Below are 13,014 nucleotides of genomic sequence, written 5' to 3' on the forward strand. Positions count from 1 at the left end.
TAGTCAAGCTGCTCAAACTAATTTATTTTAAACTGAGTTTTTGAAGTAGTATAATGGACTGTTGATATCCTATTCACTCATGTGCTAGACTCTTAAAATTATTGAGATAACCCTATCAATATAGTGCCTTGCAACAAAGTTAGTTAATTCTGAGCTTTATTTTAATTTTTCATTCCACATTTCCTCAATAGGCTGTGTTTGATTGTGTGGTAAACTCACTGAAGAATGTCGCCAACATTCTGATCGTGTACATGCTGTTCCAACTCATCTTTGCTGTCATCGCAGTCCAACTTTTCAAAGGGAAATTTTTCTACTGTACAGACGAGTCCAAAAGCACAGAGGAAGAATGTAGGTCAGTATAAAAATCAAAACTTAGTGAGCAGGAAGGGGAGGTATTTAACCTCAAGCCTTTTGCCAATGCTGGTATATGTAAGGTTCGAAGGGTTTGCAGTATTCTGCATATTAGATGGATTCACCACATTGAGAAGGATAGCTGGGTTATTATGTTTAATAATAATGAGTTTCTTTTAGGGGCCAGTTTTTTTCATATGAAGAGTTTGAAGATACACCCTCCGTAGAGAATCGAGAGTGGCTGCGGCGTGACTTTCACTACGACAACCTGTTTGAGGCCATGCTGACTTTGTTTACTGTCACCACCGGAGAGGGATGGCCAGGGTAAGCTTAATACAAGTTCACAAATCAATTTGGACGTAGGTGAGGTTAGATCCAAATATTAATAAACCCTGTTGCCTTACAAGAGTTTTCAAAGTACTTCAGTACCGTTGTTTAAAGCTAGCAGGGTCCGCTTACTGTGTACTGGTTATTTTTGGCCCATATGCCGATCATACAAATTATATGAAAAAGATTTTGCACATTTTCGAACTTCAAAGATTGTTCTGTTCCTTAGCTTCTTTATTTCTTCAATTATGATAAACTGTTCCTTAACTGAATTATCCATTATACCCAACAACAAAAAATGCAGATAAAAAAATAAAACTGATCATGTAAAGGAAGAAATAAACTTGTTGTGTAACTTGGTAGTGTATACGATATGAGCACTGAAATAACTATGATTGGTATTGGCGGGAAAACTTTTATCGTTTCTGTGAATTAGTGATCATTATCTGCCCATACTGCATATTTAACTGTAAATGTACGTTAGAGGACAAAGGATAATTTTATCAATCCATGATATGATGGTTTGGCTGTCATGTCTTGTGTCTTTACTCCCTTTGCAGAATCCTCCATAACTCCATGGATTCGACCTACGAGGACCAGGGCCCCAAGCCTGGCAACAGAATGGAGATGGCCATCTTCTACGTGGTCTTCTTCATTGTTTTCCCATTCTTCTTCGTTAACATCTTCGTTGCCTTAATTATCATCACATTTCAAGACCAAGGTGAAGCAGAATTGGAGGATGCACAGTTAGATAAAAATCAAGTGAGTGACGACACACAACACACTCTCCCTTCTCTCACTTAAACAAAGAATGATTTTTGAATTGTTAAGTTTCTTTAGTTTTGTTTATCAGTTAGGATAACAAAGCTGCACATTTATGTAGTATATTTGACAATATTAATGCTCTTTTTCATTCATTGGTTACTTTTTGATAATAAAGATTCTTCTGTTCCTTTATTTTTCTTTATAAGCCATCTGTTTTTATAGTATAGTTCTCTTTTCTTACTTCCATAAGACATCTTTTTTTAATATACATGAATAAGAGATACATTAATGTATTACATATTAGATATTGCTCTTATATTTGTTTGTAATTAGTGAGCTTGATATCTAGACTCTCAACTTTTTCCTTTACATATTACTGCAGGTATGGTCATTTTAAGTGACTTATTTGTAATATTTTGAAGCAACTTGTTTGGTGTACTTGTAATTTGTAGAAAGTAATTGAGAATTAATGACATTTTTAGTTATCATCAATAGACGTAAGTAGTTTCAGGTGAATATGTGTATTAAAGTCACTCTCAATATCCTTTGATGTGAATCAAAATAAATGTACTGAAGACAGATTAACATTTTATATGTACAATTAACAACACAAATAACGTCACATTAAATGTATAAGTCAAAGAAAGTTTGCAGAAATTCAAGTGATATGTGGCAACATATACTGCTACATGTGAATAGTGAGGTTGTGGTTTAGCCAGTAGACATGTTGCTTCACATGTTTCTGTGGAATCATTAGAATTCGTGGAGGCTTAATTTATCGTGGTTTTTGTGGGTAGCCGCCGCCCCCCCCCCCCCCCTTTACACTCCCAGCGAAAGCAAATTTAGAAAGATTTATCTTTGTTACTGAAACTGAAAACCAACGCATCTACAAAATTACATCCCCACGAATAAGCAAAAGACCCAAAGTCCACGAAAATTGGCCCTCACAAATTTTTAAATGATTACGCAGTAAATTACAAATACCTAGTACAGATATCAGGATTTATTTAACTTCTTTATAGAAATAAAATTTAAAGTAATTAACTCCGTTAATTTTTCGAGCAACAATAACTAAGTTCATTGAAGGACATGATCCTTGCTTTCACTGATGGTTAAGGGTGAGTGTTGTGAATTAGCTAGCTCTCGGAATCAATCCTTAGATGTCGGTCTTTGGGAGTCAGTGTCACCATGTATTACTGGGCGGGAGGTGTGTGTGATTGTCCTCATCACCTCGCAGTCTTTGGCAGGAATGGACACGTATGGAGCAGATAGGTCCTTTGTCTCTAAATACTGTACATTCACGTGACTATTCACCTTAATTGTTACATGGTATTGGGCTCCCTTCAATAAGAGATATCCATATACAGCATTCCAGATATCAAATGTTACAGCACTCTTGCTCATTCATTACTTAGAAATTAAAAACAACTATTGAAGTTTTAAAGTACACCGTTTTTGCACATCACAACACTGGTATTATGCCACAAATTTAACAGTTCAGTTATTCAAATTACATGTATACACTGTAAGTTAATTGTTTATGTTTACCTATAAGGTTAGAGTTGGGACCATTTAGTCCAGTGGATATTGTATATACTGTATGTCTATATGCTGAAATAAATATTATGGTAGAATGATTAACATTGTTTTTTACAAAAATTTAATAATGATGCATGTAAAGTTATATAAAATAAATAACAAGTCAATATTGACAACTTGATTTAACAGCATGCCGGTATACATGGTGGACTAATTGGTAATTTATGTTCATCCGAATGAATTTTTTTTGGTTTCTTTTTTTTTTGTTCTTTGAATGACAACTTAATTAGAATTTGAATAGTTTTCAAATATCTCTGTAAAAGCTAACACAGATGTTTACATGTGGATATATTCTTTAATTCTAAACATGTATAACCCTGACATTTGCTATCTTTTCCCCACAGAAACAATGTATAGACTTTGCAGTGAATGCCCGACCCACCAGTAGATACATGCCAAAAAACAAAAAGACCATCAAGTACAAAATCTGGAGGCTCGTCGTGTCGACCAAGTTTGAGTACTTTGTGATGACTCTGATCGCCTTAAACACGATAGTACTCATGATGAAGGTACGTCTTTGTCGGCCACTTTCTACTTGTTGTTCATTTGTTAATCACAGTTCTTCCAAACATGCTTTCCTATGATCATCATATATAGTTCTTAGTAAAATGTCAAGGTAGATGGATTACCTAATCTCAGGTGTCCCCTTTGATGACCTTGACCTTGACCACTTCAATGTCATTGGAGATAATGAAGCACTTCAATTTTATAAACAATTTTTTTTGTACTTTAGATTACTGGTCAGTGTAAGAGGCCAATGTCACTTCTTCATGTTAATGAAGTTTGAAGTTTTTTACAGGAATGAAATATATTGCATTATTTATGTACATACAGAAAGACAGTTGTTAAAAGCTAGATGAATATTGATCATATATATTTGGAATATATACAGAATTTTTTTTTTAATGATGATATACTGTTTTGTAATGTGCTATTTGTAATGTGCTATTTCCTTTCACAGCTTGAAGGTAAAATTGGAGCATCATTTTGTTCAGAAATAATTATGCCTGCATTGAGTGAAAATTCAGTTTCATGAAAAATTAATTAATATTTCGTTTTTTTCTTTTCCCACAACTAATACTATAATGGAAGATTTGAAAGAAATTGTTTTTGATAAACTAATTCCTGCAACACAGATGTTACAATTGAGATTTAATTATCATTACCAACATTAATGCTAATTCAGTTTTAATTATATAAGTTCTCATGCTTACCTGTATATGTGATGAAAGAACTAACAAACAGCTAGCTGTTTATTTAAATGGTGTTGATAACGTTTACCTCCAGTCCAGATATTTTAATAAAGGAATAAACCTCTGATTAATTGTACAAGTTTAGTTAATGGTTAGTGTTTTTCCCATAAAAAATAAAATGAGATGAAATCTTTTTTAACTATAGGGCTATGTTCCAATGAATTTGCAGATAAGTTATTGTCCTATGTTGTTCGTTCACAGTTCGAGGGCATGAGTGCGAGATACAAGGATATCCTTAAGTATCTAAATATGGGATTTACGATCATGTTCTCAATAGAATGTACCCTCAAGTTAATAGGGTGCGGAAAGGTAACCAGTGGCCAAGGGTGTCTCTTTTATTTCTCATTTCTCACATGTCTTCAACTTACTGGAATAATCATACATTTTGTCAACACCCCATAAAAAAAAAAAATGAACAACTTTGCATGAACTAAAATAAATCAATGTCTGACAAAGTTGAAATGAATCCACATAGATTCAGATGTTTGGTGTTCAATAAAATTGAGGAGGTTTAACTTTTGGAGAATTATTGTTATTGCCAGTTGAGCATTCAAATGTTGATGAAATGTATGATCATTTTGTATTCATTTATAAGGGTATGGATTAATATATCACCTAAAAAGTATTTTATAATCTAGATATTTATAGCAATTAACAAATGCATATATTGTAATCACTTATTTATTAAAAAATCACTAGATTATAAAATATTTCACTAGAATGGTACGTGATCATGGTGACACAATTCTTGACTATATCAACCTTATAATCAAAGTATTTTATTTTAAACAAAGAGTTGGTTGTAAAAGTCACCATTTTCTGGTATCCTTCTAAAACTTTTGAATTACAAACTTGAGTTCGTTGTGCACCATAAGGAATACTGTAAACCATCTCGTATTTAAGTGATTTCAAAATACATGTGAATTCAAGTCAAATTTCAAGTTAATTTCAAGTGAAAAATATCAAGTGACTTTGAATGGGAAACTGATTTGAAATTTCAAGTTAATTTCAAGTGAAAAATATCAAGTGGCTTTGAATGGGGAACTGAACGTCTGTATATATTTTTGGTAAAATTTGTATCATTTAATGAAAAAAAATCCTTCTTTTGAAAGCGAATCAACACTGAATGGTTTACAGTAGATTCACAAGACAGTTTTGAGATCTTGTCAGCTCTTTTCATCAATCACTGGATGCACATGGTGACAGGTCCATTGTATGAGGCTTTTGGAAGCAGACCTGTCCAATTTCAACCGTTCATTTCGCTCTATATTTTCTATGCTCTGCATTACTTTTCCTAAGTTTTATTTCATGAAGTTTGTATGGCTGTTCTAAATCACAATGACCAAAGTTGAAACCATCACGGCAGTTGATAATCTGTTCAATTTCCAGTAGTTCTTATACATCGTACAATGAGTTTTGAGTTGATGATACTGATGTGCTAGCTCTAAAATTTCAAAACGGACCCTGCCCTGAGAAACTTTAGTCATGTGTGTATTTTGTCTCTGATTGTAGGTGCATTTTGATGAGTGTTGTAGCAGAATTTGCTAACCATCACATTATTTAGAATCTCTTGCTACCTCTTTAAACCAAACATTTTTAACTGCCTTGATTTCAGTTCAGCAACAAAAGTAGTGTGGATATGGGCCAAGGCATTGAATTCCAAAAAAATCCAGAACAGCCTAAATACGAACGAGTTTTGATTTCGATAAATATAATATTCACCACCCTCTTCACTATTGAGTGTGTATTGAAGCTTCTCGCGTTCGGAATCAAGGTTTGAAATGTCAATTTGTACACAGTATTCCGTCTCGTACGTTGTTATACATTTTGATTTCAGAAGTTGTTATATTTGTCCTTTATTATTCACATGGACAAACTACCCATGTGTCAACCTTTTAGGAGTGCAACACATTTTAGAAAAAAAATCGAAGAAAAATCATCCTGCCTCAACAGAACAGTTTCGAAATCAATTCATTACAAATTCAAGAGATTGAGATTCACTTAAGTGAGATTCAAGTGAGATTCAAGTTATGCTCCTATCAAAGAAATGTGTTGACAGGACCTTCTAATTGGGTGTTGTCATTGTGAAAACATCGTTGAAGCAGACTCGGGATTTGCCTTCTTTGAGAAAATTACTCGGCTCCTGTTGAACTGATTTGCCTTATGCTGTTTATATTGATACAATTTATATATATATGCTCTCTATTCTGCTATTGCCTCTCCTCTGTCGCTTTGCTGAGTCTTTCTCTGTACAGTTAAATAGTTAATATGTGGAACATCTTTGTGGAATTTTTGGATGAATTTCAAAACTAATGAGAAATATAAATTTCTCTATGAGAGAGTAGGTTAGATCAGAAGTGGGTGGTAAAATGACTTACTAATAACAAAATTGAAAAATACATATACTTCAAGCAATATGAGCTGTATTTTTTAGAATTTTATTTTGCTGTAAAAACCTGCTAGTATCCTAATTCTGCATGTAACTTAAACTTTTATGATAAATAAGGTTGGAAAAAATCATCAATTTTTGTTAGAAGAAAGATATCTCATCTAAGGAACATATAGCAAATCAATTTTTGTACAGGACGACAATAATTCAATTTCGCTCAAATTAAGGCTCTTTAACAGGTTTTTTCACAAAAATTTGACGAAAAGAAATTTAAAAACCATGACATTTTTGTCATTTTAGTAGAAAATAACATTTTCGTTAAAATAAAATTCATCATAAAATTGCAGCTCATATTGCTTTCAATTTTGTGGAGAACATATACTGAGTAATTAAAAAACCAAAAACGGATAAATAATTTAAAAATAAAAGTTATCAATATTGGTAAGGGAAACCCATTTTTAAAAATTCAAACTGTGGTAGAAAATACGATTGCATCTATGTTTATGATATTCACACACTAGAGTTGAAGAAGTCTTTGTAAAAAGTGGCTGACTATGTAATTTAGGAAAAAACCGCTATTAAGTATATTGCCATATGCAAAAGTCACATTTGTTATGCTGAAGGAAAGGTTATGGAGTAAAAGAAGGCATATCCAGAGTGATCCCCCTTTATTTGCTTACGTGTAGTCGTCTAAATTGTGAAGCGGTCGTTGTGGGCTTCCCCTTGTATCTATATCCATTCATATACAAGTGTTTCTAAGCAACCTATACTTTCTGTTGTTGGTTTATATTTCAATAGTTTGTTCGCAACGTTTGTTAAAGAACCCATGTACATATTTTGTAAGTATAAGGTTCCGTAAAAAAAAAAAATTATAAATTGCAATGTTTGGCCAATTAAGTAAAATCTTGTATTTAATTGCTGAATTGAAATTTCTTTGTAAATTTGCATCCATTTGGTTTTTCAAGGAATCTGCATAATGTAAAAGTGGTTATTTACGGGTGGGGGAAATTTACACTAGTTATGCGGTAATCTTAAAATCGCATAAATTACCCCTGCGTGTATGGTAAAAAAATCGCAACTTTAATGTGGTTAATCAAGCATCCGCATATTTAATACCCACGCCAACTGTTTGACCATAGAAAATGTGTACTTAATGACCAGCTTGAAATAACCACTTTTACAGTACCATTTTTGTCCACATCCAGATTTTGCTTGCTTTTTCTTTACTTGCTTTTTTAATAATTTCATTCTCATTATTCCAGTTTATCTTTTTATACCAATTGATATTTTTAATTCCTTTACGATAAATATCCATGTACATAGTAATTTTATTATTTTTTTGGTAAAAAATAATATAAAAGATTTTGAGTTAAATTGAATAACTTTATCAATTACATTATTAACTGTTTATAACAATAATTTTCTGTATTTCTAATATTTTAAAGATATAATTTTTGATGAAATATCACTCAATAAGAATTTTCAAATTGTATCTTAAAAACGAAGGTTATTATGATTTACTCTATTAAAAACATTAAGATAATCTTAATGGGTTTTTGATTTCCATTAACAGAATTACTTCCACGACCCTTGGAATGTTTTTGACTTCATAACAGTGGTGGGCAGTATCATTGATGTGTTAGTGAATGAATTTGGGGTAAGTGAATCTCACTGCTGGAGGCCATTGAACAATATGAATTTTTGTTGCAGCTTCAACTGTATCATTGCTATGTGTTTATGTATATATATGGCTTTTGAGATTATTATGAAATCATAGGACTGGAACTTCTGTATCTTATTTGATTTTTAGAAAGTGATGCCATGGAAAATTGCATGTACCACTGGTATTCATATAAACACAATGAAAAAAATATCTTTATGAAAATAAAAATGATAAATGAGCTAATTAGTGAAAAATTATTGTTTTTAAGACCATTCTTGTTAACTTCATGATTTTCAAACAAATACTTTTCAGAGAGAGTACATTTATTTCTTTCCCCAGTTTCTTTTGGTGACACTTAAATTTTACTTAAGATTAAACTTGAATATTGTCTACTTAACCCTTTGTAGGAGTTATTATCTCCAAAAGTGGATGGAGAGGTTTGTTTAATTTCTGATAGTTATTGAAAGAAAATGCGATTTACATTTTTGCACCATAGATTATATTCAAATCTGATTGAAATAAGCATGTCACATTTAATACATGTATTTCCTAAGCCAAGTACATGTATTCAAATCCAAAATCCATATTTTCACACCCAAAAAAAATGACATGCATACTGTATTGCAAAAGCACCTGATTACATTTATATATATTTGTTTAGCATTTCCATCAGATTTGCATGGTTCTTGAAGACCTTCCTAGATTAAGAAAACACAAAATGAAGTAAACTACCAAAAAAAATAAAATAATGGCTAGAGTTCTGTTACCGCTGTATCTATAGTGGTCTGCACTGCTGTAGAATCATTCATTCTTCAAGCACCTCACTTTTCATCATGGGACTTTTTTGTTTGTGAGAAGACTCCTCTGTTTTCGGTTGTTAGATCAGTTTTAGATGTCACAATTACACCATCATGGAAGTTGGCTTTTCTCCAGTACCAAGTGTACTTATAGCTGTAGAGCTGCTGTTCCATCACCTTTGAAGGGTAGAATTTGATGTCAGTGAATTTGATGCTTTCATACCCTTTATAATCTTCAGAAACTATAAATAGGGGACACAATTCTGTAGTCTCTGGAATACCATAGCAGTGATGGTTGCTATCCTCTTGTATAATGATATTATGACTAGCAGATGACATATAGAAACAAAACACACATATCAGAGGACATTTTTTTACCCTAGTTCTTCAGTATAAAACATTGTATCTGTTCTATGTATATATTAAGAAAATTGTGTATATTTCCAAAAATAACCACAGAAATTAACCAATTTTTAAAATATCACAAAATGACCTGTACAAAAATGGAGGGCCACAAACTATGATAAATGCTACTATCCATTTTGCATTCTAGTTTAAAACTGTGCTTGCCATAGCATGTGTTTAAAAAAATTTACATGTTAAACATTGCATGAGTAGCTCTAGAGGTTAGATAATTGTACGGTACCTAAACTATGCAGAATAATATTTTTCTTTCACATAAACATAAACTATACCGAATTTTTAAGAAGTGGTGGGGGGGGGGTTCCATCAAAATGTAGGCCCACTGTATGCTGCTAGTCTGCATGTGTTGGTGGTAGGAGTTATCTCCCTGTCCTTATATGAAACAGAGGTCATCTCTGCTAGAATCAAATATTTCAATCCCCCCTCCCCTTCCAGCTTGAATTGTTCCAGTACATGTATGACATTTTCTTTAAATACTAGTAGTGTGTACCTATATATATATAAATCTGGATGTTGATAATTTTTATCTATATGTAGCATATACATGTATATATTATCAACCATGTAATTACTTTTCAGCAATTCTCTTTATCTGATTTATCTTATGCATTTAGACTTCTGTCATTATTACAACATAAATAAAAATAAAAATTTTCTTGAAATTACATGTAGCTGAATGAATAGAGATTTCTTGTTCTAGGGTTCAAGCACCTGTGAGTGATATTCTGTCTGTTTTTTACAGAGTACCTACTCTAGCTTCAATGTGGGGGTGTTCCGTCTGTTCCGAGCGGCCAGGCTAATCAAACTTCTCCGGCAGGGCTACACCATACGTCTGCTTCTGTGGACATTTTTACAGTCTTTCAAAGTAAGTATCTCTACCCCTTTTGACTCTTTTAATCTCTCTCTCTCTCTCTCTCTCTCTCTCCTGAATTACGGTAGTTTTTATAATCTCTGTGAACAATACTTCTGCATATCAAAATATGAAATCTCTGAATTCACTTCATATTATACTGTTAATTATTGAAAATGGTCTTTCAGTCTTTCAATATATCTTAGAAATGTTTTAGAAAAACTGTACAATTTTATGAAATGTTGGACGTTTTATATCCACAGGCCCTGCCCTATGTGTGCCTACTTATTCTCATGCTGTTCTTCATATATGCCATTATTGGCATGCAGGTAAATTGTCTATGTACTGTTGATTCCTTATTTTATGCAAGAACTTAATTCCGTGTTTCAACGGTTTTCCAACAAATTGCGAGAGCAGTAAATCACGAATGCCGAAATTTTATCATAGTTTCATGTAGTTTACATATGGCCAAAAATAAAAAGCGATAGTTTAATATTTGCGAGACAGGCTTCTCGCGATTTTACATGGATATTAATTTCTCGTGTTTAATTAGGAATTTACACTATATGGAAACCCTTTAGCAACTTATGAATTTGATTGTTTATTGAATATAGGAGAAAAAATTACCCGTATTTATTGGGTATGAAGTAGGGAAAAGATAATTTTTTTACAAAGATTTTTGTGAATTTTGTGGAATATTTAGGATTGGTTGGGATGTAATGATTTGTACTGATTGTAATGTCTGCATTTCAGGTGTTTGGAAACATCAAATTGGACTCTCATACAGATCTGAACAGGCACAACAACTTCAGGAACTTCCTATATGCTCTCATGCTTCTGTTTAGGTATGTAATTTGACCCGGACCTGTACATTAACGGATCACGATTTCATCATTCTTTTACATTTTTATAATATTCAAAACTTTTAAAATTTAAATCATATATTTTCCCATTGAAAACAGAATTGTGAAAGAATCTCTACTTTCGTTGCTTCAAGTAATCAATGATTATATCTTCATCACACAGATGTGCCACAGGAGAGAATTGGCAGGCTATAATGATAGCATGTCTGTCGGGACAAACTTGTGACCCAGAGTCTAACCTTGAACCACCAAAGACCTGCGGGAGTTCGGCCATCGCCTATGTCTACTTTGTTTCCTTCATGTTTCTTAGTTCTTTTCTTGTAAGTAAATTTATATATGATTAATGAATGTAAGATGTTTTCAACATATCATTGGAAATTCATCCTAGAGCTCGTTCGATGATTTAAAGCAAGTGTTTTGCAGTATCTATAGGTCCATCCAGTTACTGTGGTTAACTCTCTGTTGTAGATGTTGAACTTGTTTGTGGCGGTCATCATGGATAACTTTGACTACCTGACCCGAGACAGCTCGATCCTTGGCCCCCATCACCTGGATGAGTTTGTGAGGGAGTGGGCTGAGATAGACCCAGGAGCCACGTAAGTCACGCCCACAGCTTAAATCAGCCAATCAAACGCTACCACATTTTTTCGTTATTGAGCTTCAGCTCAGCAAGCATATAGCTATCATAGTGGAATTTCTTTCTGAAGCAACCAACGCACACCCACTGTTAATTTCTTACTCAATATCAATAGAAAATACGTTTAGTTCATATAAATAACCAAACTACTGATTTCTGTGTTCGTAATTATTCTATTGTATCTCATTATAAGGAAAATTGAAAGATCACTTTTCTTGAAGAGTTAAACTCCTCATGAAGATTCAATGACTTTATAAACTACTGATATTATTTATTTTTATTAGGGGGAGAATCCATTACCAAGACATGTACGAAATGTTAAAGAACATCGAACCTCCTGTGGGCTTTGGGAAGAAGTGTCCGATCAAGTTTGCATACAGGAAGTTGATCAGAATGAATATGCCTGTTGCTAGTGACAACACCGTCCATTTCACCACTACATTATTTGCTCTCATCAGAGAATCCCTCAGCATCAAAATGGGTCCTGGTAAGTAGCCATCTCTCCTTTCTTATTGTGATGAGTAAATTCCATGAAATGTAATCTTTATTTTAATAATTTAGATTTATTTTCTGAAAAATTATGTTATTGTGAGATAATTGTTCTAAAGGTTAACTTGGATTGAGAGCAAGATACTAATATAAGAATACATATTTAAATAGTGAGCAAACTATGGGTACATATATAGGTACATATATCTTCCTTCATCATAAAGTAACTTAAATAGAATCCTGCAAAAAAATGGGTTTCTTTTAGGGATGTCAAATCGGTCAATTTTTAGTACTCGGTTACTCGGACGTTTTTCCGATCGAGTACCCGGGTACTCGGTAAAAGTGTGAATAAATATGAACAAGTACATTGATAACTGTAAAACCTTGGTCACTTTTGTAGCGGCATGTAATCAAACACAACCATATCAACAATCGCACGTATAATATCATCTGTCTCTTTTCCCGAGAATTTAAGGCTTCTTGGAGAATTGACAAAATTCGATAAAGTCGGTTGTTTTTCTGGAGTTTCTGGCCTGTCATATTCCTCCTTATGTTTTTAAAGACGAATGTGATTTAACATGTTTGTCGTTCCCCCCATAGGATAAGTT

General features: G+C 33.0%; 1 protein-coding gene across 28 annotated transcripts in view; it reads left to right on the forward strand.

The window, feature by feature from the left end:
* Positions 1–13,014, forward strand: part of LOC128155947 (voltage-dependent calcium channel type A subunit alpha-1-like) — a 110,657-nt gene that overhangs the window by 87,268 nt on the left and 10,375 nt on the right. For 18 of the 28 annotated variants that reach the window (XM_052817869.1, XM_052817871.1, XM_052817866.1 and 15 more), the window contains 13 exons: positions 192–352; positions 532–675; positions 1,239–1,440; positions 3,387–3,551; positions 5,911–6,069; positions 8,258–8,341; positions 8,755–8,784; positions 10,310–10,432; positions 10,681–10,746; positions 11,171–11,262; positions 11,444–11,600; positions 11,749–11,876; positions 12,202–12,404. In XM_052817869.1, the coding sequence (XP_052673829.1) occupies positions 192–352; positions 532–675; positions 1,239–1,440; positions 3,387–3,551; positions 5,911–6,069; positions 8,258–8,341; positions 8,755–8,784; positions 10,310–10,432; positions 10,681–10,746; positions 11,171–11,262; positions 11,444–11,600; positions 11,749–11,876; positions 12,202–12,404 (1,714 nt within the window). Of the gene's footprint in view, positions 1–191; positions 353–531; positions 676–1,238; positions 1,441–3,386; positions 3,552–4,496; positions 4,605–5,910; positions 6,070–8,257; positions 8,342–8,754; positions 8,785–10,309; positions 10,433–10,680; positions 10,747–11,170; positions 11,263–11,443; positions 11,601–11,748; positions 11,877–12,201; positions 12,405–13,014 lie in introns of all 28 variants that reach the window. The other 10 variants (XM_052817861.1, XM_052817863.1, XM_052817876.1 and 7 more) reach the window with 3 other exon arrangements.

This window comes from Crassostrea angulata, chromosome 7 (assembly GCF_025612915.1).
Source record: "Crassostrea angulata isolate pt1a10 chromosome 7, ASM2561291v2, whole genome shotgun sequence".
Classification (NCBI taxonomy): Eukaryota; Metazoa; Mollusca; class Bivalvia; order Ostreida; family Ostreidae; genus Magallana; species Magallana angulata.